Source organism: Dendropsophus ebraccatus, chromosome 1 (assembly GCF_027789765.1).
Source record: "Dendropsophus ebraccatus isolate aDenEbr1 chromosome 1, aDenEbr1.pat, whole genome shotgun sequence".
NCBI classification, from domain to species: domain Eukaryota; kingdom Metazoa; phylum Chordata; class Amphibia; order Anura; family Hylidae; genus Dendropsophus; species Dendropsophus ebraccatus.
In genome coordinates this window covers 64,364,342-64,391,620 of record NC_091454.1, presented here as the reverse complement: position 1 = coordinate 64,391,620, position 27,279 = coordinate 64,364,342, and the positions used below count along the sequence as shown (strand labels likewise).

General features: G+C 40.3%; 1 protein-coding gene across 3 annotated transcripts; it reads left to right on the top strand.

Moving 5' to 3' along the window:
- The first annotated feature begins 934 nt into the window (after positions 1-934).
- On the top strand, positions 935-27,038 carry JAKMIP2 (janus kinase and microtubule interacting protein 2). Of its 3 annotated transcripts, XM_069954919.1 has the most exons (21): positions 935-1,183; positions 2,117-2,614; positions 6,343-6,552; positions 7,691-7,789; positions 9,066-9,212; positions 9,406-9,546; positions 9,685-9,741; positions 10,675-10,794; positions 11,129-11,257; positions 12,425-12,508; positions 12,612-12,674; positions 13,630-13,728; positions 15,934-16,032; positions 16,139-16,192; positions 16,280-16,345; positions 18,275-18,343; positions 19,697-19,774; positions 20,194-20,397; positions 22,289-22,354; positions 25,056-25,129; positions 26,645-27,038. In XM_069954919.1, the coding sequence occupies exons 1-20, from the start codon at positions 1,055-1,057 to the stop codon at positions 25,104-25,106; spliced, it is 2,463 nt and encodes an 820-aa protein (XP_069811020.1). In that variant the 5' UTR covers positions 935-1,054; the 3' UTR covers positions 25,107-25,129; positions 26,645-27,038. The 3 variants fall into 3 exon arrangements, with proteins under 3 accessions (XP_069811020.1, XP_069811036.1, XP_069811028.1); XM_069954935.1 differs by lacking the exon at positions 9,685-9,741; XM_069954927.1 differs by lacking the exon at positions 25,056-25,129.
- The last annotated feature ends 241 nt before the right edge of the window (positions 27,039-27,279 follow it).

Genomic DNA, 27,279 nt, shown 5'->3' with positions numbered 1-27,279 from the left:
TTGTCTTCTTTTCTAGTGAAAGAGTGACAGTAATCCCAAAAAATGGAGCTTCCCACACATTTCTGAACTGACACACCAATCTGTTATCACTGAATGATTGGTAGCTGTGGATTGCAACACCTGTTCTCTATGCTGTTTTAAGGCTCCTTTTACATGGGAAGACAGATGCCCCATACAAGTGTCAATCAACATTATACAAGATGATTGGCAGTCAGTACAAGGGAGTGCAGGGCCTCACTAAAGATCTCTGGATGTTTGCGCTCGTCTGATCGCTGGCCCTTTTACAAAGGGCAATAACTGGCCTGTGTAGCTGATAACTGCCCTAAGTAAAAGGTGCTTAACAAATGCGCCATACAGATATTAGCTACATATTAAGGCTGCGTTCACACTACGTATATTTCAGTCAGTATTGCAACCAAAACCAGGAGTGGATTAAAAACACAGAAAGGATCTGTTCACACAATGTTGAAATTGAGTGGATTGCCGCCATATAACAGTAAATAACGGCCATTATTTCAATATAACAGCCGTTGTTCTAAAGTAACAGCAAATATTTGCCATTAAATGGTGGCCATCCACTCAATTTCAACATTGTGTGAACAGATCCTTTCTGTGTTTTTAATCCACTCCTGGTTTTGGTTGCAATACTGACTGAAATATACTGACTGAAATATACATATACTGACTGAAATATACGTAGTGTGAACGAAGCCTAATAAAGTATCCATAAGGTGAAAAGACCACATAGCAAACATAAAAATAGTGTACCTCTTCTGCTCCTTGTTCATACCACCATACCTCCTTATCCTACGACAAAAGGTTTTCGTGCTTATTCATCCTAACAGTTTCATGTAGAAAAAGGCTATCCTTGTCCAATATATTCTGTATTGCACATATAGTGTGATTTATATTTTCTTCCTTTTTTGTTAAAGGGCTTCCACAAAAGAAGAATATTCTACTTCCTGGAATCCTAATAGACCAGGAGCTCCAGCATCCACTGGGGATGGCTTACTAAGAGAAGTGAAGTCAAAGACACTTACAGCAAGACACAACTATGTCGAAAAAGGGGCGTAACAAGGGCGAAAAGCCCGAAGCCCTCATACTTTCGCTACAAGCTGCAAATGAAGACCTCAGGACTAAATTAACAGATATTCAAATTGAGCTTCATCAGGAAAAGTCAAAGGTATGCCAATATAGTGAATAAAAGACAGGGGGGGGTTTCATGGTCTAGAAAGCCCTTGATTTAAGGCCCCATTACAGCAAGCGATTATTGGCCATATTTGGCCGATTATCGGTCATTACAGCCGATTACCACTTTGTGTAATACTGTAGCTCCTGTTTAAAAGGCAATGATCAGCCGACATGCACAATGTCAGCTGATCCTTGTCTTTCAACATGTTGAAAAAGACTTACTTAACAATAGCGACAAACTGCTGGCTGTCGCTCCGTGTAACAGGATCGGTGGCAGCAGACCGCTGTTATCTCCTGTAGGCCCCCGCGGACAAGCTAAAGATTGTCCAGAGAGCCTTACCCGTTAGCTGTTGGTGTGTGTAATAGCACCGGGAGCGAGTGGGGAACGAGGAGCAAGCAAATGCTGATCTGACAGGTCGGCATGTTTGCTCCTAAACATAATCCTAAATTATTAATGCGTTTGCAAAATAACTGTTGTAAAAAGTCACACATTTTTGATTGATCGCAGCAGGTCTCAGCAATGAATTTATCCTGAGGCACAGCCACTACAGCCGCAGCTACACGTTTCTTCACGGCTGTCAATCAAGTCAGACTCTTTCACTTCATTACAGTCTAGGAAGCGAAAGAGTCTAATCTTCAGACGGTCAGGGAGTAGAGCATGCTCCGCCAGCTGTATCTTGGGATTACAGCGGTCTCAGCAGTGAGACCCGCTGCAACCAGGAACTTTTGGTGCTTTCTATTTACATAAAACAGATTATAAATTTTATAAAGTTTTCCTGTTATCTGAGTCTTTACTTCAGAGAATGATTCCATGTTCCTGACCATAGATAAGGCCAGAAGACCCTCACTAAAATCCTTTATTGTTTCAGTAGCTGGGTGCCACCTCCGCTATACTTTATACATATATTGTTTTCTATCTGTTCAGGTGACAAGACTTGAGAGGGAGAAGAACCAGGAAAGCAAGAGAATAAAGGAGCAAGAGCAGCACAGACACACGGCCACTGTTTCAGAACTCAAGGCCAAGTTGCATGAGGACAAGATGAAGGAGCTTCAGGCAGTAAGGGAGAACCTGATCAAACAACATGAGCAGGAGATGTCTCGGATGGTTAAACTAAAAGAGTCAGAGATCCTGCGGCTTAAGTCTGCTGTGAATGCTCTTCGAGATGGCAGCAGCGACAAAGTAAGGACAGCTCTGACCACAGAGGCGCGGGAGGAGGCAAGGAAAGTGTTTGACTCCGAGCGCCTCAAGCTCTTACAAGAGATCACAGAACTGAAGTCTGCCAAGAAACAGGTGGATGAGGCCCTTAACAATATGATACAAGCTGACAAAATCAAAGCTGGAGATCTTAGAAGTGAGCACCAATCCCACCAGGAGGCGATTTCAAAAATTAAGTGGGAAAGTGAGCGCGACATCCGTAGACTGGTAAGAAAATATAGTGCGAATACATTGTTGCAGATCCAATCTGTCTAAAGCATTGCAAAAATGTAAGAGATATTAACTTGATTGACCAATGCAGGAAATACTTTAATCTTTCCATGACACTAATTTAAGACTCCCTCATTTGTGGGCTGACAGCAGGTGGTTGCGATTGAATAGAAGGATAAAAATGAGAGATTCAGAATCTACATGTACCATGTTTGCTGCAGATTTGAAGCCATGTTCAATCATTTAGTTCTTTACACAGCATCAAATCTGCAGCGGATATGGTACGTGTGAATATAATCATAATATAATGACAGATTACTGTAGTTTAGGTTTTCTGGATTTTAAATATGATGAGCAGAACCCAGCCACTTTCTAGATATATGCTATAAATCTTAGTGTAATGGTGGTTTGAATTTGTAAGTTTTCTACTGTCAGTTGATAAAGGCAATAGTCGAAACAGGTCATGTATCCTTTGAACATTGTGATACATACGATTCCATGATAAATTTCCAAGTTCATCAGAAGTAGTGAGTGCAGGGATCTGTTTTTTTTTCTATACGTGTATGGAGGATCCTGTGATGGGGCAATTATCATCTGCCTCATAGGGGTTTATGCCTTTCTCTGGATCAACCAAGTTTGGTTTCTCTAGGTTGAACCCGATGGACTTTTGTCTTCTTTCAACCTTATTAATTATGTTACAATGGAGTCCACAGAGTGCCGTCACCCTATCTCTATAGTTTTCTACTTTGTCAAAATATATTTGTTTGTGCCTCTAGAACATAGAAAAATGCTTTTATTCTATAGTACAAAGAGTCAAAGAGGCTTCCCCAAGACCTTAAAGGACAAGTGCCATGAAAAACTTTTTCCCAGTAATTGAAGCACATTACAAAGTTATATAACTGTAATGTGCTTCAATCACCTATCTGCCTCCCTTCCCTGTCTTTTCTCCCCTCCACCCCCCAGCAGGAAGTGTAAGAAACTCACACAGACCTAATTACTGTCGTCACCAAGCTATTCTCTCAGCTTCTTCTTGTGACGATGAGTCATCAGCAGGAGGGCTGCTCTAGCTCTTTTTACACCAGCCTCCCCCTCCCCTGCCTTGTCAGGTGACTCTGCTTGCTCAGCTCCGATTGGCTGAACAACTGCAAGCCATCTGAGTCCATGTCACTTGCTTATCTTCCCTAGTGACATGACTCCTTCACTCACTGAGTCCACTCGGCAGCAGGAGAGAGTATGAGGGGAGGGGGGAGGCTGCCTATGTGCTGGGAGTCAGTCGGAGACAAGATAAGCAAGTGACATGACTCAGATGGCTTGCAGTTGTTCAGCCAATTGGAGCTGAGCAAGCTGAGTCACCTGACAAGGCAGGGGAGGAGGAGGCTGGTGTAACAGGAGCTATAGCAGCCCTCCTGCTGATGACTCATCGTCACAAGAAGAAGCTGAGAGAAGAGCTTGGTGACGACAGTAATTAGGTATCTGTGAGTTAGGACACTTCCTGCTGGGGGGTAGAGGGGGAAAAGACAGGGAAGGGAGGCAGATAGGTGATTGAAGCATATTACACAGTTATATAACTTTGTAATGTGCTTCAATTACTGAGAAAAAGTTTTTCATGGCACTTGTCCTTTAAAGTGCAGCAAGCTGTAACATCTCCTTACTCCCCCTCCAATACCTGTTCCTGCTTGGGGCTTCCAGGTGTCAAAAAACAGGGAGGAGGAGAGAGAAGACATTGCAGCTTGTAACTTTCCAGAAACTTGGGAAATCCTCTCTGGCTTATTGTACCAGAGAATAAAAGCCTTCCTCTACTTTATGGAAGCACAGCTTGAGATACAGTATAAGGGAACATGTCATTTTACCTAAAAGCTCTCTTACAGAATCAGTAGTTTGAAATGTAAATTGCAGCTGACAGATTGACTTCAAGGTCATGTTCCTACAGAGTGAGACACCGGCGTCAGAGAAGATCATCCCGGCCGGTACTGCAGGATGATCATCCTGGCTGCTACAGCCGGATGATCTTCACTGCCGCTGAACTCGGATGGGGGCGCATCAATGTGCACCCGCATCCGAATTCTCCGCTGCATACAATTGAGCATGCCGCACGTTCCATTGTGTGCAGTGACAGATTTTCAGCAGCCGCTATTCAACGGATAGCGCCGCAGAAAAATGACATGTCAGTCTTTTTCGGTGCCGATAGACATCCTGGCTGGATAGTATACAATGGAGGACATTTACGAAGTGGCCGTCCGAGGCGTACGCCAGGGAGAAGGTGCAGATTTGCCCCTTCTCTCTGGCGTACGCCTCCCGTGCGCCCCGCTCGCCCGATGGGTGGGCTAGGGGAGCATGGGGGCATGACAAGGCGGGGAGGAGGCATGGGCTCCTCCCGCGTCTCATTTATCATCTGCTGGAAAAGGGGGCAGAGCCTAATATAAGATCAGCGTACTTGTACGCCGGACTTCATAAATCCCGCCCAGTGTGTATACACTTTGGCCGGGATTCCCTCAGCTGCAGCACAATGTGAGTTCCGTAGTAATCACGGCCGTTGGTGCCGATTTTCAAAAACAGCCGTGATTACTACGGAACTTACGTTGTGTGAACATAGCCTAACTCCTTATGTAAAACCAGAGTCATCAGCAGTGTGGTACAGTATAGTTTGTACTACTGTCAAAGGCTAGACATGGGGCCCATACTCACTTATGGTTTGCTAAACCACCAGTTACCAAATTCTGCGTGGAAGCTACAAATTTGTACTTATAACTTATAAAATAAAGAAATACTTCCAGCCCTTAAAGGCATCCTATAAAACCCTTTTTATATTTCATCTTCTTAAAAAGTGTATAGTATTTTAAAGATACAGGGCAAAAAGCCTGACGTGACCATACAGTAGGTTTGTCTCTAACATTCTGTATGTTTTTTAAAAAGAATAAATAAAAGAATACGTTGTTGAGATGCCTCAGAGCACTCAAATTATTCCATTATGGGCTATTTGCTTTTGAAGATGTTCCACTTGTGGCTGATCTGAACACAACATATTGGAGGCCCTTGTGGTGGCTTTTTTCATTTAGCATTTTATGATGCGTTTTTTTGCTTCAATTTTCCCGATATTTTGCGGTGGATTGGTGCAACTGCGGTAAAATAACATTTTGCCTCAATTTTGGTGGAATCTCTGCAGAAATGGTCCGATTTTACAGCTATCATCTGCAAAATGACGGGAAAATTACAGCAAAAACGCATCATAAACAAATAAAAGACATATGTAAACACAGCCCAAACAAACAAGTAGCTCAGTAGCTTTATCACTAAAGGTCCATTGTTAAGCACCCCCACTGATCAGCTGCTTGAAGGGTCTGTAGTGCTCTAGTAAACCCCAGATACTCTTCACTGTTTACCAGGCACAGCTCTACACCTTAAGCAGCCTGGATGGAACAAAGCTGTACAAAATGGTATTAGCAATAAAATGCTGTATATGTTGTGTAAGTTAAAGGGGTTATCCAGCGCTACAAAAACATGTCACCAGTTCAGGTGTGGTTTGCAATTAAGCTCCGTTTATTTCAGTGGAACTGAGTTTGAAACCCCGCCCAATCTGGAGACAAGAAAGGGGGAAAAGTGGCCATGTTTTTCCCCCTTTAACCCCTTTAACCATACAATAAGTGGTGCTGGTATACTGATAGTACTACTTGTAGGTAATTTCTAATGAAGACCTCACAAATGAATTTCTTTATATTATTTTTCAGATGGATGAAATTAAAGCAAAAGACAGAATAATATTCTCCCTAGAAAAAGAATTGGAGACACAAACCAGTTCTCTGCAGAAGCTCCTGATGCAGAAGGAAGCTTTAGATGAACAATTATTCCTGGTGAAAGAAGCAGAGTGCAACATAGGAAGTCCCAAACGTGAAATCCCGGGAAGGGCAGGAGATGGATCTGAGCACTGTGGAAGTCCGGTGAGATAGATGACCATCTTTTTATGGGTTATTGATTGCATTAAAATCACTTATAAATTATGCTTTGCTTCTCTATACACATATTAAAAGGTTCTGAACATCTTTGCATATCCTTTTTAGTGCATGGTATGTTTTCTGTGGAATCAAACATTTTTGTAATTGTAAGTCATTGAGTAAGTAGGCATTTCTTTCATGTTTGTTATATGAACATAGGAGATGGAGATCATCAGGGACCCAAAGATCATCAGACTGACTGGAGCATAGTTGGCAACATTTAAAATTTGGCCTGATGGGGTGTGGTACAGTGGGGTATGACTTGTTAGGGTGGGGGTTCTATAATGTAGAATTTTTATGAACTTTTTATTTGTCCTCAAATGCCATTTTTTGTTGAAACATCAACACATGAAGAAGAATAAAAATAAAACATAGAATCACCAAATCACACAGCCGGGGCTATGTTCCCTTAGTTGTAATAATGTCCGTTATTTGCCGTCAGCCTCTCAATTTCACCATTGCAGGAACATAGCCTTTCTGTGTTTTCAATACACTCCTGGTTTTGGTTGCAGAATACTCAGCCCACTCCTGGTTTTGGCTGAAAAAAAACTGACCTTAAGGTTGACGAAAATACAATGTGTGAAGATAGCCTTCCAATGTGTATTAGATTGCTCCTACCTAGCTGGGTTTTATTAAGCTGGTGAACAAATGGTCTAATGGTGCATTTACACGGAACAATTATTGTTCGAATTTTCGCGATAACGATCGCATTTGAGCGATAATCGGCTCGTGTAAACACAGTGAACAATCAAGCGATGACTGAGAAATTGTTCAGTTTGATCTTTCAATATGTTCTCAAATCGTCATTGGTCATTTGCTAAAAATTTGCAGATCGCTTCGTGTAAACAGTCTTTCACAGATTCACTGTGAGATGGGCTTAAGCGTTCTTAAAACGATCACAATAACGATCTTTTAAACGATTTTTCACTTTGTCTACACGCTGAACATTATAAAAAACAAATCGTAGCTTCAAAATCGTTAAACGATCGTGTGCGAATTATCGCTCTGTGTAAACGTAGCATGAGGCCATAAACCATTATAAAGAAAAATAAGTAACTCGCATAATTACATTTTATATTTGTAGGACTTGCGAAGGAATCAGAAAAGAATAGCTGAGTTAAATGCTACAATCCGTAAACTGGAGGACAGAAATACATTGCTTGTGGATGAGAGAAATGAACTGGTAAAGTACCATCCTGTGTTTATTTACTGTGATCATATCTCATGATACATAGAAAGACCTCCCAATAGTGCCAGTGTACTGTACCTGTGGCTTTATAAGACTTTTAGCGTGGTTTATTTTTCTTAATGCCTATCTCTATCTATGTATAATGATAGTGCTGTCCTAGTTGATAAGAAGAGAAAACTAGAGTGTCTAGGTGCAGTATTACACAGCCCAATATTCTGGATAAGTGTCTAGTCTGCTAGATCGGTATTTGCTTACTGAGTGCTTGCTATTATATGGCACAATAATCATGCAGCAAGGGCTGCACAGACATCATTAGCGATGTCTGTGCAGCCCTTGCCAATGTTTAAAATAATAAACTGTATACATACCTGTCCACACTCCCTGGTGTTCCTCTCGCTTCTGACTGCTATCCTCCGCAACTCGTGGAACTTCAGAGACGGTCCCTGAAGTGACAGGCCGCTCAGCCAATCACTGGCTTAGACAGGACAGCGCCATGGCCAGTAATTGGCTGAGAGTCCTGTCACTTCAATGACCAGTGAAGAAGCTTCAGCAGGGAGCGGGCTGAAGCATGAAGAACACAGAGAGATAAGTATAAAAAATGTTTTTGTTTTTTTTTACACATTCATCAGCCGCTGGCCGCGCATTGCTACTATATGAAGCGATATGCGCCCAGCAGTCGCTGATTTTTAGGCAGGACCAAAAGACACGATCAGCCATTGATTGTTTTCATCATCTGATTATTGTCTTTGTTGCACAGAGTAATAATCAGGCCGATTCAGCAGATTATCACTCCATGTAATAGGGCCGTTATAGATAGTGCAGCCAGTTCAGCTCTAGGGTTATACTCCTGTAGTATTTCTGTAAGTGTCCACCTTCCCCCAGGCTTAAGTGATAAAAAGCAAATTAATGGCACCTTCTGGGGTTTTTTTTAGAATCATTTTTAATGGAACAGACCCATAGATATTTTTCAGTGAAACTGAATGTGGCTGTCAAAAAGCTTGGCCCATCGTATTCTTATAGAGATGTCTACATTGTCTCCTATGTTCTGCCTCCACAAACCACATTATAACACAAATGTCATGTATGAAAGAGAAAAGCTAAGAAACCATATCCGTGATGAATTCGAGACTGGATCATAACAATAGAAGCTGCAGTTATGCCTGGGCCCTGATGTCTGTTCATTCCCCAATAGGCTTTGGTAACACTAGAACAATCTCCAGCATCTGATGCAATTTTCCTAAACCTGATTTATGGATTTTGTTATTTTTAGCTACGGAGAGTCCGAGAAACAGAGAAGCAATGCAAACCTCTCCTGGAAAAGAACAAGTGCCTCACTAAAAGAAATGATGAATTAATGCAATCCTTGCAACGCATGGAAGTTAAGCTGAAAACTCTTTCTAAAGAAAACGCAGAAATGGTGTGTATTACATTGTTAGCACATGTTCACACACTGCAGAAAACTTTTACCATGGATACGAACTTTCAGATTCATGGATTTGGCTGGAGATATTACCTTGTGCTTTGTATATTCTCTTTAGTGACTGTCCCATCATGGCAACCTCTGTCTATAATCCCTATTAAAGTGTTTTTATCATGTCTTTCATGTTTAGAAAGAAAAAATCATAGCTCACCCACCATTAAAGAAGCTGAAATCCCTAAATGATCTTGATCAAGCTGGGGAGGATCAAGAGATTGAATTCCTAAAGTTACAAGTGGTAGAACAACAGAACATCATTGATGATTTAACTAGGGTAAGCCAAACTGAACCACTTATCAGATGCGTTTTATGTGTTTAATGGTTTTTTGTTAGAATAGTGCTCTGTTTTTTAGGATGAGATGTTTATATGTTGTTATTATTAGTAGTGGTATTACTATTTCTGTTTTTCCAGGATAGAGAAAAACTTATTAGACGAAAAAAACATAAAAGAAGTTCAAAGCCTATAAAGGTAAGCACCCGGACATCCTCTAGTGAAATATGACTGGACTTATGTGATGAACACAACAACTAATGTAGGTACACTCTTCACTCATCATCCACAGTGTCTTAGACCCCACTGTAGAGTCACGCAATCTATTTGCCGCTGGAAGATGGGGTAGCCATGGAGATGACAACGCCGGGTTGGTAATGTGCATGACTCCAAATGGATTAGGAGGTGGGTTGCACGCTGTACCAACCCAACATGGTCATTTCCATGGATACCTGAACTTCCGGCAGCAAAAAGATTGCATGCCGATCGGGTGTAGCGTACTTCATGACAGGTACACTTTAAAGTTGATGGAAGTTAAGTTAGATGCAGATCCCAAAGGTAACCTGTGAATATGCCATAAATGTCCCAGGTGGAAATATCCCTGCATATCTCTTTAAGGGAGGGAGGGTTATATAATCTGTGTATACTGTACATTTTTGGGTTTCTATTAAACATAGTAGTAAATACTAAGTGGCAGGCAGCTATTGGCAGGAAAATGTGGGCCCCCTCTTTTGACTAATTTTCTTTGGCCCTTTACATTAGCATCACCTATATTGCCTTAATGGCGCGTTTGAGTGTTAGAAAAACCATGGATATTAAAGGGGTTAGGGTTAGTTGTCTTTTCCAATAAGCACACCCTACTAGGGAATATGAATACCATTAACAGGGATTCACCAATTTGAACCCCCTATCAGCTGGAGCATATAGTTACTGGAAAGCGAGGCTCTTGCTATGGGGGACACAGCACCACCATGTGGAACATGATCACCCATCCTTGTATGGCTTTTCAGTCTCACTCAGTATGTACCGACTGCTGTGTGTGTCATCAACTGGACTCAGATGCAATGGTGCATGCTATATCCCTGTACTTTCCCACTTAATAAGCTGGTTATATATCCATATTTGTTACAGAGACACCTGGTGGACACTGCATTTGGATATGATGATGACTCCATGGATTCTGAAACATCATCAGTAGCTTCATATCGAACTGACAGGACGCCGGCCACACCAGATGATGATTTAGATGAAGTAAGTGACATTGCATAGTAAACATAGAGATGATTTCCTTATTAGAGGATTGACATTTACAATGAGTACTCCCAACTTCTTTTGCTCCAATTCTCATTTATAGTTTGTTTCATGCATATTATTTAAAAGGACTATTTTGATATTCAGTATCATCCCTGTGATAAATATATAGAGTAATTTCTGGATGCTGCAAAAACATACAGTACATGTAATCACATAAATCTAAATAATGTGTATAATACATTGACCATAATTGTGCGCTCTCTTAGTATACCTCATATTAAAACTTCCCTTATATGCAGACATTTTATTAAAATGATTAATCCTTTAATAGAGTTTAGCAGCAGAAGAGTCTGAGCTAAGGTTTCGCCAGTTGACAAAAGAGTACCAGGCATTGCAGAGAGCTTACGCTTTGCTCCAAGAACATACAGGCAGTATCATAGACGCAGAGAAAGAGGCAAAGGTAAGCGAGCATGACGCATCAATGTCACTCTGAACTTATTCATGTTTTGTGTAAATAAAATTGCTTACTAATAGAAAGTACTGTGAAACCTGGGATGATGAGCATAATCCGTTATAGCAACGTGCTTGTAATCTAAATCACTCGTATATCAAAGCAAATTTTCCTATAAGAAATAACTGTAACGCATCAGGAGAGCTGGAAGATGTCTCATCACCAGCCGAGTTGATCAGGTAGCAGTGGGTTAAAATGAGAGGCTTCCTACCCAGTACAGTAACAGGATGGGGACACAGGGGGGCTTCTATTACCAAATCTTGTCAGGAGTATTTGGCAGCCCTATATAGAATTAGTGGAGCACCGGCTGTGGTGGTCGGGCAGGGATAGCGAGTGCTCCAATTGTGTCCCCATTGTGTGGATTGTAGGGGTCCTAGCAGTCAAACCCCAGCAATCAGCTTGTTATCCCATATTCTATGACATTTTTTCTCTACATTTAGCTTGTACACTAGGAAGGCTGATGCACTTCCTAAACTTTTATATAAAGGTCTATTAGTGAGACAGGGACAAAAAGATGTCTTTTTGTCTCCATCTGGTGAGTATAGTGGGTAATTCAAAAATGGATTGTGGAAAATTATAGCCTCAGTATTCATTATTGTGAGAACATAACACAAATGTATTAACAAAACACACACTATCTATCCAAGCTTTATCTATAAACTACACGTTTGAAGTGGCTTTAATTGGTGACATGGAAGATGTGTAGTCCAGTTCTTCCCATGCACATGCTGACATATCCTTGAATATGGACTCCAGTATTTCATTGCATTGTCTCAGGTTTTTTAGATCTTGTGGCAGGGGGGGCAGATATACTTAATGTGGCCAACATCCAAATGGAAATGGAGAAGCACCATTGTGCTGGTAGACTACATTTGGCAGATCTTTTTCCATCTATGGCATAAGTCATTCCTTTAACATGTCCAGATAGGAGTGGCCAGTGGCAACATCCTTGACAAAAAGACAGGACCATAGACTTCTGGTCTGCTCATTGTACAGAACACGTTTACTTTGGGCGAGTCGCTCTTGTGCTCAGTATGGGCACATGATTTATCTGAGCCCCAAATTTTAACATTTCCCTTTTCTTGATATAATCCTTATGTAATTCTTATTTGGCAGATTCAGGAACAGATGCAAACAGAGGCCCTACGATATAAAGCCAAAATCGAGGATCTTGAAAAGGCATTGGCTGAAAGGGGACAGGTTAGCAAATGACTTCCAGGGCATTTTTTCTAAGTAATAAAAAATTCTATTACAGTATGTAAAATGAACACGAGTAAACCTTGGTATTTTTGTTTATTCACAGGATTCCCACTGGGTGGAAGAAAAACAGCTCTTCATAAAAAGAAACCAGGAATTAATAGAAAAGGTGGAGTATGGCTCTGATTGGAGCACAATGTCAGGTCATGATATTATATCTTAAAGGGGTTATCCAGTGCTACAAAAACATGGCCACTTTTTCCCTCTCTTGTCTCCAGATAGGGTGGGGTTTGAAACTCAGTTCCATTGAAGTAAATGGAGATTAATTGCAAACCACACCTGAACTGGAGACAAGAGAGGGGGGAAAGTGGCCATGTTTCTGTAGCGCTGGATAACCCCTTTAACATCAGCTTAGAAACATTGAAACCTAAGTAAATGTTTACACATGTAGACATCACAAAGTAAAAAAAAGGATCTGGAATCTTTAAAAAAAAAATAGAACAGAACAATACTTAATAAAAAAGCATTTTGTGTGCTGAGTGTTAAATTTATATAGACTTTTAAAAATATTTATTGTATGGTTACCATTAGTTGCACTCTGTATACTGTACATGATGTTTAACAATTATTTATAATGTACTACTAACTGCAAAGAATATATATATGTGCTTAAAGAAAAAAAAACACAAGTCTGGATATTATTGTTACATACTTGTCATGGCGCCACCTGGTGTTTGTTGATTGCCTCTCAGGATGTCCAGCTATTACTTTCAGTGCTGGTAAGAAGAAGATGCTGTAAGTGCACAGAATACTACTGGCTGGCCTTCACAATAGTAAGAATCACTCCACTTGTCCAGAACAATTGCATTTGGAAGGGGATGCTTCTTCTGGGCATGTATGACCACCAGCAGTGGACACATCAAGTGGATGGTCTAAAAGGGAAACAAAAGTATGTAACAGCAATATCTAAAAACATTGGGGCATTTTAAAATATTCAAACAGAAGCTTTCATATATTTGCCTGATCCAACAAAGAAATTAACCTATGATTGCCAGACAACCCTCTGAGACAAATAAAGATGGGGCTTAGGCTTACAATTTGTTTATCACTATGAATACTTACAGATTGAGAAACTGGAATCGGAAAATAATCGTCTACAGCAAGAACTGCAGGACGCTAGAGACCAGAATGAGTTGTTGGAGTTCCGCAATCTGGAGTTAGAAGTAAGTCAGATTCATGACATTTTTTAGCACTAATTTTCTTACATGTTGTGGCAATATAAAATGATATGGTCAATATCCATTATTTGCAAAGAATGATACAACCAGAAAAAAATTCTCAAAAAGACATAAAACATCACCACACCTGTCCATTCATTTTGTCGGGTATTGGAGCTCAGTTCTACTGAAGTGAGTAGGGGGAAGCAGCAATACAACACACAACCTATGACCAGGTGTGGCGCTGTTTTTGGAGGAAGATAGCTGTGTTGTAGACGCCTCCATTCATTTTTCCTTCCATTAGAGGGAATGGAGCAAGTATTTCTCATTTATAAAATAAAAGAATATATTTCTGTATAGAGAAAAAAAAGTAAGGAGAAACAAAATATGAAGGAAAAGAAATATCTCAACATTCAGCTTTCTCTGCATATAAAAGCTTTAGTGCATTTAGGTATGACCTTTCAAGCTGTCATCAATACATGCCTTACGTTATCTGGAAATTATCCACTTCCATCTACTCTACAAACATTTTTTTACTGATGCTTTGTATATAGACCTCAAGTCTCACTATAGACAACCTCTTTAAAGCTATGTTTTCACTACGTACTAACAGCCATTATTTAGTAAACGGACGTTTTGTAAAGCTAAATCACGGCCGTTGTTGTAAGACTACGGAGGGAATTAATAATCATGAGCATTAATTCCGGCTATGGTTTTACAACAACAAGTGTTGTTTGCTCTCATCTGTACATAGTGGGAATGTAGCCTAAATGTGAAGTTCAGGGAGGAAGCCTGCCAGGCAAGAAAAATTTAATATTACTTGGCAGCTATTGAGATGAATGGCTGTCCGTGTAATGACCATCCATCATCCAGACAAGCACTGGCTCTGCTTTCTGCCTGATAAGGGAGTTCCAGGGTAGCCCTTCTATGATGACCATTTGCTCTTAAAGGGCTTATACAGGAGATAGGGCTTGCCTTCATCAGATACCCTCTGTCATGTAGATATAAAGTTTGCCATTTAGGATTTAAAGTGTTCTTTTCATTTTAAAAACTTTTGACATGGTCTAGTTTTTTTTTCTGGTAAGGGTCTGAGTGTTCAGACCCTAAACGATCGCTATAACAAATAGGAAGTGTGAAGAAAGGGCGTGGCTTAGTGCTTCTCTCTTCATTCTTTGTGCCTGTGCATTAAAGCATTAAGTTCTTTAGAGCAGTGCAAAAATAACTGCAGATGCAGGCAAGATGTAGAACAAGTAGTAACTGTAGAAGTGAGAGTAGAGGAGCGTCTTAAGCAGGGGCGTAACTACCACTATATTAGCCATAGCGGCTGCTATTGGGCCCACCACATCAGGGGACCCCACTCCCTGCTCCTACAATACACTGGGCCCCCTGAATTGTCATCATTTGCAGCACTAGGTGGCAAATTGGGCCCGGAATCTGCAAATGTCTCTTTAACTGCAAGTGCTCCTGATAAGTGCTTGCAGTTATGACTAGACTTGATGGCTTAGTGGTCAGTCGGGAAGGCGGGGGCCCCAATGAAAAGTTTTCTATGGGGCCCACCCATTTCTAGTTACTCCTCTGGTCTTGAGGGCCCTGTCCAAAGTAGCTGTATACTCTGCCAGGATAGCGTACTTAAGAGGAGAAGAAGAAGATACTCCAAGGTCCCAGCACTGGGTAAAGCAGACTTCCATACCGAACTCAAGTATGCTTCCCTGTATCTTGAAGAAAGTATCCCTGGCGTCGACAAGGTGATCTTTAGAGGATTTCCTTTCCTCATGAGGGGCAGAGCACTGCATGTTAGCGGTAGTTACTTGCTCAAAAAGGTAGAGAAAGTCTTTTGGTCCCTGACAAGGGTCCTGGCCTGAGCCAGGCCCCAGCTTCACTGCAGCAGGAACTGTCTCTATGTTGCTCTCTCTGTGGTGACTGAAACTAGAAGACCCCTCCCACCAAGAACTAATCTCCCTTTTATAGGGGAAACTAAACCACCTAGTGATTGGTAGGGTTCTGTGGTGTAAAAAAGAAAATGAAGGAGACAGGACAGAAAAAGGAGTGAAACAGGCCTGCACCTGTGATTAGAGTAAACACACATGTGACAAACTCAGTTAACCTAATGTTGGGGTCTACACAATGTTTCTATGACATGTCAAATGTAACAGTGCCCATTTAATACCCACAATGAAATCTGTTTATATCCCTTTTTTTTTTTTTTAAAAGGAACGAGAACGAAGGTCTCCTCCATTCAATTTACAAATCCATCCATTTTCTGATGGTGTCAGCGCCCTACAGATTTACTGCATGAAGGAAGGTGTTAAGGTATAGGATGTTTATTGTCAATGTATTTAATAATGTTAAAAGTCACATAGCTGAATGGGAGGCCAGCGCTGCCACCTAACTTCTACTTTGTCACTTTTCTTTTAAGGATGTCAACATACCAGATCTAATCAAGCAGCTAGATATTCTGGGAGACAATGGGGTGAGTAGTGCATTTGTTTCCTGTAGCTCTTAAACAATTAAACAATATTCCACACTAAATTACTTAAAACTCTTTCTTCCCTGTCAGAATCTAAGGAATGAGGAACAAGTCGCCATAATTCAAGCGAGCACTGTACTCTCGTTGGCTGAGAAGGTAATGATAAAATATTTATCTGTTCTGGTGGTCTTTCGAGGCTTGCATCAATTAGAGATTAGCAATGCCTATCAGATATAATGCTTTAAGCAATCCTCATACATAATTCACAGCCGCCTATGGCACTTAACATTACACAATATACATGTCTGGGATGATATTTCATGTATGACAGAAGAAAATATTGTACGCCTCCAAGAGTCCTCATTGTGAAATAATAGTTCAGAGAACTTTCCTGCCATTGTGGTTCAGACACTAGGAGGGTCAGTACTTTATAGTCTGAATTATTAATATTGAGAACAAAGGATCTCCATGTTACATGGGCACATTACACTTTGGACATTGTATTTTCTATTGGTTCCACCTAACTCACTAGTAAATTTCCATTTTATGATAAAAGTGAGTCTATTGAGCCTAATGAGAGCATATAGATGTAAGTGGCTGAAATAGGGTGCAACCACAGTTAGATAGGCATATGGCCATGTCTTCTTTTCTTAACCTTCCCCAACATTTTATACACAAGCTCTCTGCTCAGCATCCAGCTTGCCCCTGTCACTCTGCTGGTGGTCCTCTCCTTCAAGACCAGGCTCTTGTTTATTATCTCTTCCCTTTTGCTGGGTCTTCTTCCTTTTTCTATTTGTTTATGTGCTGCCTCTAGCTTCAAGAAAGGCCATCCTGCACCAGTGCTTTGTTACTTCAGTGAAACCCCACATGTTGTAAATCCGTTTTAGGATTATTTAACTATTACTTAGTCCCCTTGACCTATTATGATCTGTGTATGATCTAATGGTAGAGACATAGCTAGCTTCCTGACCATGTCTTTCTGACTGCTGCCCACCCATCTACCTTGGTACCTTAGGCTGGGTTCACACTGCGTTTTTGCAATGCTTTTTTTTTTTTCATCCGTTTTTTTTGCAGAAAACAGATGAAAAAAAAACGGATGCATTTGTTTTTCCATTGACTTCCATTATATCAAAAAAGGATCCGTTATTTTTTAACGTACACAAAAATGTGGTTGATCTCATTTTTGTGTCCATTAAACGGATCCATTTTTTTTTTTAATAATGGAAGTCAATGAAAAAACTAATGCACACAATTGCAAAAAACGGATGAAAAAAATGTATTGCAAAAATGCAGTGTTAACCCAGCCTCACTAGGTCTTGCTTTCCTGTCCTGCTTTCCTGTGTCTACTTTCCCTTGCAGGGGTTAAAGGTGAAGAACTCAAAGTCCTTTAAACTCTAGGTAGCCCTTAGGCTCCAGTTTAGCCTTAGGTCAACACAGTTTCTCTGCAATCTCCTTGACAGTATGGATTTTGGAGACATATACAAAAAGCATGTATTTACAGGTTTTTTTATAATAATAAATATTATTTATGTTTTTAATCTTTACATAATCATGATACACACAAATATATAACATTAACATTTATAAATAAAAATAAGTAAACAAATAACTGAATATCGAACTCAACAATTAAATACATAGCTGTGCATTTGTGAAAAGGTCACAGTGGCTACACTTAACTGCAACTGGAACGTTTTCTTTATAACTGAATACAATTATTGCTGCAAAACATATAATACATTTATGTGATCAATTTAGAGTTTATTTATGTGATCCCATTCTCAGTCAATGTTAGGTCTGTATATTTCTTACAAAAACAGGAGTACATTCCAGCTAAGGAAAGTAGTGGCACTTTAATTAAAATCACAGAATTGTGTTATTTATGATCCCTTACTAATGTAGGTCTGCCACCTGGTGGTGTATTTGTGTAGCATCTCCACAGACAGCTGATATCCACTGTAGCGATGTAACAAAATGGAGTTCTAATCTTTCAGTATTCAGAAATGTAACCTATTTATGGTGATTTGTATATACTAAAACTAATTTATGGCATTGGTTGCAATTCCCCCTTCTGTGTCTTGACAGTGGATACAACAGATTGAAGGAGCTGAAGCCGCACTTCATCGGAAGATGATGGAGTTGGAGAGTGACATGGTGAGAAAATCTCAGATGAGTACAGTTAGCTTAATAATTTAATACTGTTTTTTCTAGTTCCTACTTCTTAGCAACTATGGATTTTAACCTTATTGCATATTCTTTATGTGCATGCAACAGCAAAAAAAAATAAAAAAAATGAATGTACAAATCAGGAAAGGAATATGGAAAATTTAATAGGAGATGTAGAAAAGAACTACTATTTTAGACCCCCACTCCATTTCATGCTTTCATATGTAGAGGGGGATCAGTGACTCCGGGGTAGCTTACTTTCTGAGGACTTTAGAATTACATCATCATATATCAGATCCCTGCTGGTAGCTCCCTGACCCCTACTAACCCCAGCAAGCACTGGTCTCTTCCCTCTCTATGCTCATAGAATGCTGCAGGACTATTGTCCTATCTAAGAGGCAAGGAGTGCAGTGCAGAATAGGTAAGCCCCTGCAAAGATAAGCTGCGGAGGTATAAAACTCCCATGACTTTATGTAGAATTTCCAATGTGTCTAATAGATGCAGCTTGACACTGATTTTCTCTGCCTCCTGCCTGTAAGTGCTGAATGGAGAAGACCTACCACAAAGAAACAGCCCGAAGGTGCATCTCATATGAATACACTGATACTCAATATTGTGAATTAGAAAACAGAAGTTCTATTTAACTGGCCTATCAATTGCTGTATTTAGATAGGATTCAGAGCAAGTAAAATGATGAGACTCCATCTCCACTGTCTCTGCAGTGGAAATGTAGGCTGGATTAGGGAAACAATATCAAAGGAAAAGTAGGAATCAAGATGGCAGACAACCCATAAATGCTAAAATAGTAATAGAAAAAGGCATAGACAAGAGCCACCACATGGGTCTGGAATCATTGCCTATATCACACTTTAAGTTAAAATAAAATGCTTGAAAGCTTTTTTTAGGAAGACCTATAATCTCTCCTAGCCTGTCTGCTCTAGAAAATATTCATATTCCTTATACAATTCAGGGGCAGCTTAGAGCTTTTCTTAGAGCTCCGTGTTGTGCTCACTCACAGGAGTAGGGGCTACATAGTGATATTTTTTCACATGAACAGCTGCAATAAAAAAAGAAGTACTAATAGTGCAGCAACATACAGTATTATATAGAACCTTTTTGGGTTAAACAATATATGTATATAATATTTTTGGGGTGTAATGCAAGCAAAAAGCACTAACTTTTTGCACCATTGCACATTCACCCTTTTTTGTGCATTTGTCTTTTAAGCTCCTTTTGGATCAGTATGAGGTTTTATCAGTATAAACAATAAAACAAGTATAATAATGTTTGTAACACCATTGCAACTGACCAAGAATCAAGCATAATATTTAATTCCCACAGGAACAGTTCTGTAAACTAAAGGGGTATTTGGAAGAAGAACTGGATTATAGGAAACAAGCACTGGACCAAGCATATATGGTTGGTATTATGTGACAACATACATTTAGTTTATTACCTCAGTCATCAGTGCAGTATATACTAAAAGCTTACTCCGTCCAACATTTGAATAGAATTATAACATGGTAAGGTAGAAGTGAGGCTGCCCTGCCAGGTGGAGAAAAGCCCATTAATATCCTGTATGACCATGGCCTGCCATAGGTACGGTAGTAGAAAATATAACTATTTATGGCCTTGAAGAACAATGAAGCAAAACTAAATAGTCCCAATAGGTCAAATAAAAAAAGTGTATAACTATGACATATATTTATTGCTGCCCCCATTTTTAATTAGAAGTCTTGAGCATTTCATTGTACTATGACTACAGAAAGAGGAGCAGGGACAAAGGCAAACAGTGCAACTTGCAAGTAATTTTCATGGTTTCTTTTCTGACTAAACAGCGAATTCAAGAATTGGAAGCCACCTTGTACAACGCATTGCAGCAGGAATCGGTCATTAAGTTTGGAGAGTTACTGAATGACAAGCAACAAGATGAACTCAGAATGGCTGTGGAAAAGTTGAGGCGGCAGATGTTACGGAAGAGCAGGGAATTTGACTGTCAAATTCTGCAGGAGAGAATGGAGCTTCTCCAACAAGCTCACCAGGTGAATAAGGGGGGAAATTGGGATATTTTAAATAAAAATCTGAAGTGGGCTTAGTTGTCCCTCCTTGACGATTAACAGCATTAGTCCTGTTCTTTACTCCATTAATATATATATCTTATATGCCTAAGTGAGAAAGGCCAGCAAGGTCTGTTTCCTAAAAAATGGGGGGATTTATCAATACTAGTGTATATACCTCATTTCTTATTGACAGATGTGCACCTCTCGATAAATCCAGCAGATCTGAACAATCACATCAGCTCAGTGTTGTCCTAGATTTCGTCCATGATTTACACAAGTTTGCAGTGGTCAGGAGAAGGCCATGCCACCTCTGCACCTTGTCATTGTTATTGGACAATTGGACCCTTTTTTTTTTCTAATGATTGGCCATCAGCCAGTTATCCCGTCTCTTGCAGTTTTCAAAATCTTTCTGTATCATCATTTCTTTATATAAAGAGGATGTAATTCTGTCTGTACGCTAAGGGTGCTATTACACAGGCCTGATCTATATGACCGCTGATCTGCTAGATTGGCGCTCATTTACTGGCCCTATCACACAGCCCAATAATCGTTTAGCAAGTGTTGCACAGACATCGTTAGTGATGTCTGTGCAGCCTTTTCCTAAACAGATTTTACATTACCTCTCCACGTTACTGCTCTCCTCCGGCCCTCTGTATGTTTCCTCCCTTGTCCCGCACTGAAGCTTTAGAGTGGCCTGTCAGAGCTGACAGGCCACTCAGCCAATCACTGTCTGGGACCACCAGGGCCATCAATTGGCTGAGCAGCCTGTCTGCTGAGAAAGGCCATTTAGAAGCTGCAGCTCAAGGGAACAGGGAGGAAGCATGCAGAGGGCAGGAGGAGACCGGGAACATGAAGAGGCAATGTAAAATCTGTTTGTTGAATTGTCAGCGGCTCCCGATGATTTTAGGTCAGGGCCTAAAGAAACGATCAGCTAATAATTGTTTTCATTGGCTGATCATTGTCTCTATTACACAGAGCAATAATTGTCTGAATTGGGCCAATTCAGCCAATTATCGCTCCTTGTAATCGGGCCCTAAAAGTATGGCCACAAGAGAAAAGTACTGTAAATTTTCCATCCATATTTGTGGAATTGTTGCATTTCTGAAGGTGAAAACTGTAGTGGGTTATCTCTAGCAGCTCTCATAAAGAAGGAATAGAGTATCCCATTCTAACAAAAGACTCTTTTTTTGTGTTCGGTGGGGGTTCAGCCAGTTGGACCCCTCCCCAATCAGGTTGTTTTTCGCTATGCTATAGATAGGGGATAGCAAACTGGGACTACCCCTTTAAAGTCCATACTAAAAGTCAGATGCCATGCTTTGTACATGTGGAGGATATTTGGGAAAATCTAATCCTCTTCTCTCATACTACAATACATTTTCTCCCTTCAACAACAGTAGAAAATCAGCGACATATCGATATCATGTAAACCCTTACAAGCACAATGGTCCAAGCTCAGCCTCTAGAAATAATTATTATAAAATGTATAAAGTTTCATTATACACTTACTGACTCTACTGTTTTAATTTAAACTTTATACAGTACTCAGTATGGTACACCTCTTCTAAACATAAGTAGAATGCACTCATTGCAGGGGCCAGTATTGCTGGTACATGCATGCATCCCTGTGACAGGTAAACGAGAATCGATTACCATACATGACAGACACACAAACTGTAGGGTAGCACAACGTTTTTCAGTATGCTGCATAGGAGACATTGCATGAGCAGAAGTGGTATTATATCAAACCACTCACACATGGTTTCCTCCCATATTTGCTCAATGAAAAACCAGTAAGTGTGTTTGAGGTCAAATCTTCGAAGGGTCTGTCTACCATTTATAGCTCAACTTCATTTTATTTTCTCTTTGATTTCAGAGAATACGAGACCTGGAGGATAAAACAGATATCCAGAAGAGACAGATTAAAGACTTAGAGGAAAAGGTTGGTTGTAAAAGTTATTTTTGATCCCTACAAATTTTTCCTTCCCCTTAAATAAACTAGTAGTTATGACTAAAGAGCTCCTGAGGTCAGTGAACTGAATGTTAGGAATACTTCATGAGTAAGACTGTATGTGGGGCCTGCCACCAGTCATGGACACAGCATGCCAACTAATGAAGGTAAATCTTGCTTAAAAGAGTTGTCCAGCAAAAGAAAACTTTTGTTTTAATATATTTGCAGAAATACAGAATATAAAAAAGAGCCTATGCTTACCTCTCCACGCTCCCCCTGTAACTTGCTGTGGCGTCTCCAGTATCCCCCACTGACTGTAGCCCTGCCTTTTCTGAGATGGAACAGCGCCGTCACCAGTAATTGGCTGAGCAGACTGTCACTGCCGAGATTGCGGGGCTGCAATCAGCGGGGGACCCCTGACATGTTGCAGCAGGACACTGGGGAGAGTGGAGAGGTAAGTGTACACTCTTATTTATTTTCTGTATAACTGAACCTATATAAAGAAAAGTTTTCTTTTACAACCCATTTAATAATAAGCCTTAGTCTAATGGACATAAAGCTGAATTATTGAAGTAAAAGGAATTAACATTTTTGGACAAAAGTCCTAAGTCCCCCAACAGATCTTTGATAGACCCACTGCTGGGATCCGCATTGATTTGCTATAATCTGGTCATTGAAAATAGGTTTCCTGAGGCTACATTCACACGTGGCTTTTACATTGCATTTTGCTGTTAAATATCAACGTTTTTCCCATAAATTAACAGCAAAATAACAGGGAAAATTGTAGTAAAAACACATAAAAAATGCAACAAAAACTGTGTGAACACATTCTTAAGTATACGCCTTTAAATAAATACAATTTAATTAATGGTTACACCAGATATCCCTATGATAGATATGAGTGGCCAAGGATAAAATAAACTTCCATCTAGCCATTAAGACTTCTGTTGTGAACATTGATCCTTTTCTGACACACTTGACAGAAATGGAAAATTTGCCTAAAGTTGAAGAATTTGTTCCGAACAAAATAACCCTTCACTGTGCTGCAGGGACCTAGAGATCTGGAACCTTTTACTGATCTGTTCCTACCAGATCATGAACTAGTCCTCCTTCACACGACTGTAGATTTCTATCCATATACTGCTAGTATTTATACACAGTATAGGACCTGTTGATTTCTATGTGGCAATGCACACAATTGCTTTTTTTTTTACACTCCACATATTTTCTAATTTGTGGAAGTCAATGGGTCCTTGAATAATGTCTATGGAATTCCATCCACATGCTGTCTGTATTTGCGGATTGTTTCCTGGCAACCTTTGGGCGTTCCCGGGATTGGGATAGGCATGTTCCCTCTTTATTTTTTATTTGCAATTTGGATACGTGCTAGGGATCTGCATGTTTTCAATCCACAAAGCATTTATGTATGTATGGTCATGTGGAGGAGGCCTAAGGGTCCTTTTAGAAGTATAGGCTGATGGCCGAAATGAGCACCAAGCTATAAGATTTGCACTCAGATCTGAACCCTGGCTCAGAATTATTGCCAGTGAAGGTCCGCACAGATGACTGATTGCTTGTGTGGCCCTTCATTTATACCATTGGCACCAAGAGATGTGCAGCTGACCAATAATGATTTTTGGTGCTGCTCGATCCCAGTGGTCAGCTGAAGAACCAGTATTACAATAATTGGCCCATGTTTTTTTTAATACCTTTGTTTTCTCATACTTGGATATAGCAGATCACTGTCTTTGCTCTTATATACTCACATTTTCAGCAGCAAATTGTGTATTTGGGTGCGTTTAGACGTACAGGATCTGCAGCAGATCCGTAGAAGATTTTATGTTGCAGATTTGAAGTGACTCTGTACCCACAATCTGCCCCCCCCAACTACCCCCCCCCCCCATTCTAGCTTCAGATAGCTGCTTTTAATACAAGATCTGTCCTGGGGTCCGTTCGGCAGGTGATGCAGTTATTGTCCTAAATAACAACTTTTAAACTTGCAGTCCTGTGTCCAACTGGCGCAGCCTAGAGTGTCTGTGCATTAGGCTGGCACAACCTCTTTGTCCCTCCTTCCCGCCCTCTTCATCATTAGGAATGCCCTAGGCAGGTATTCTCTTATTCATCAGCTGTGTGAGCACGGCACATGGGCTGTATCGTTAAGGCACCTGTGCAGTGTTCACTGCAGAGGAATAGGAAAAATCCTGCCAGGGGCATTCCTAATAATGAAGAGGGTGGGGAGGAGGGACGGAGGGGTGGTGCAAAGTTAGGGCACAGATACTCTAGGCCATGGCAGATTGACACAGGGCTGCAAGTTTAAAAGTTGTTTTTTAGGGCAATAACTGCATCACCTGCCGAACGGACCACAGGACAGATTTTGGATTAAAATCAGCTATCTGAAGGTACAAGCGGTTTGGGGGGTCAGATTGTGGATACAGAGTCGCTTTAATGCTTTGTTTAGTTCTTAGTTATTTAGTTATTTTCATTGATATCAAATCTGCTGCGGATCCTGTACATGTGAACATACCCTTTGTGTATAATGAAACATCTTAGATCATTTACATGTCAATAATGTTTTTTGGTTGCCCCAATGGATTGTTTAGTGGATTGTGAATAACCTTAGATAACACTCTTATGTGTTAAAATTATTATTTCTGTCTCATTTTTGCTAAAAGCTTCCCTTTTTCCTCTGCAGTTTCTTTTTCTATTCTTGTTCTTTTCTCTCGCCTTCATTCTTTGGCCTTGACACTAATGTTACCTCTTGAACAGGTAAGATCTATTCTTTGTCTTTGCTAACATTCACTCACTTTACGTTTGCTAACATTAAAGTTGATAGTTAAGCCTAGTTATTAGTGTTGAGCAAACTTGCCAAACATTCGGCAACATTTGTGCAAACCCAAATGCGCGCCCTGGGTCTGGAGAAGTTGGATGTGCCCTAGGGAGTCCTGGAAAACATGGATTCAGCCATAGTATCCAAGTTTTCTTGGCAGCCCTAAGGCTGTATCCAACTTCTCCAGATGCTGGAAGTCAAATGCCGAGCATTGGGGTTCAGACAAATGTTGCCGGACCAAAACATTCAGCAAGTTTGCCCAACACTGCTAGTTGTGAAACACTGTTAATATTCCATCATGGCATAAGCTAGATCTGTATTCCATAGCCAGTAGTTTGGGAGCCACATGCAGCTCTTTGGTCCCTGAATATGTGTTACAAGCTGTTGAAAGTTGTGCACTAGTGCCACCAGAATTTGTGCACTAGAAGTTGTTCACTAGTGGCACTAGAATTTTTTACTAGAGGATTAATCGAAACAATCAGCAGGTTAGAAGAATTTAACCTGTTGATATGTCCCTATAGTGCACAGGACGCTGAGGATGACGGTGATTTTCTTACCTTGATCCTCTGCACCATTTTTGGGAACTGTGTAAATATGTAAATTAGGTGGTTTGATGCACTGAGGTGGGACTAGCATCATGAATGCACCAATCTACCCTCACTGGCCCGCACATACAGGGTCTGCTGCAGATTTGATGTTGCAGATCCGCAGCAGATTTGATGGCGCAGATATCAATGTAACTAAATAACTGAACACAACATCAAATCCTTAATGACAACCTTAATGAATATTTTAGTAATAACATTATTGTCACACAATTCATTAGAAGGGGCGGGTGCGTACACTGAGCGTGGTAGTCCCGTCCTCGGTGCACCAAACCACCATATTAATTAATAAACTACAAAGTTCACGAAAATTACTCAGAGGATCAAGGTAGGAAAATCACCTTCATCCTCAGTGTCCTGTCCCTATACTGTATTAAGCATGGTGGTTCAGCTTGTTAATTGTTGAAGGAAGATGGATGTAGAATACTCTGCCTACTTATTAAATTTAGTTGTGAAAAAAACCCATTTATTCAGTATCTATCACCAATGTGAATAATATAACTGACATTTATCTTTAGATTTTGCCACTAATATTGGTGAATTTCAGCTCTTCCTCTCTCACGTTTGACAGCAGATAGATGGGAAATGTCATCCACTAGAATACCCTTTAAAAGAACTGTTCTAGTAATGAATTTGGAAATGGTGAATAGGGCAATAATAGCGCATAATCGTCAATTCATTCTCACCTAGGATGCTAGAATTAGATGTCAAACACATGGGAATTAACTATTATATTTACATATTATATTTTAGTCCACTGAATTGTATTGATCAATTTTTTTTCCAACTCTAATATATGATCTCTCTGTGTCATATAGTAATACATCTCTTTCTCTGCCTTGTTTTCAGAGTTCTAGGAAATATGGATGAGCCCTTGCAAAAAGATCAATGCTTCCATATTTGCAGAGGGGAGAACGCTGTTTACACCTGTACTGCAGTGACAGACACAAGGCCTTGGAATTCAAAGCCATCGCTCCTTATCTGCTATGTTATATTGCGGTGTGACCGATCTGAAGTCACAGTATACATGCTGCACTTAGTGGAAATGTAAGCGCTTATTCTAAAAGAGAACATATGTCCTGAAGAGGAACAACAGGTCAATAGAAGAATGCATCTTGGGCATAGAACCAAAGCTAATGAGAAACAATCTACTCCCTGCTGTGCAGGGGAACAATATTAATGTAACACCATATATCCAATGAAAGAATTAGGGAAAAATTAGCTGCAAATGGACAATGCCAGAGGCGTACCCCCCCCCCCCCCCCCCCCCATCCCACCCAGGTTATTTACAATAAAATTTTAATTGATTACAGTCTGGTTTACTTAATACAGGGATGTTCTTCGTCTCAACTCAGGAATAGTGACACCTAAAATGTAACTATAGTATGGTAGGTGAATGAGAGGATAAACCAGTCTGCTGGTTAACCATCGAAAAGTTGCTGGAAATTTATTTTTATTCTAGCATAAGAAAAAAAGGTGTGTAC

What these genes read in the sequence shown, in the direction of transcription:
- JAKMIP2 (XM_069954919.1), top strand. Translation starts at nt 1,055, where the DNA reads ATGTCGAAAAAGGGGCGTAACAAGGGCGAAAAGCCCGAAGCCCTCATA. An exon ending in TCATTGATGATTTAACTAGG is followed by an intron (nt 9,547 to 9,684) that starts GTAAGCCAAACT and finishes CTGTTTTTCCAG; the next exon opens with GATAGAGAAAAACTTATTAG. An exon ending in GAAGTTCAAAGCCTATAAAG is followed by an intron (nt 9,742 to 10,674) that starts GTAAGCACCCGG and finishes TATTTGTTACAG; the next exon opens with AGACACCTGGTGGACACTGC.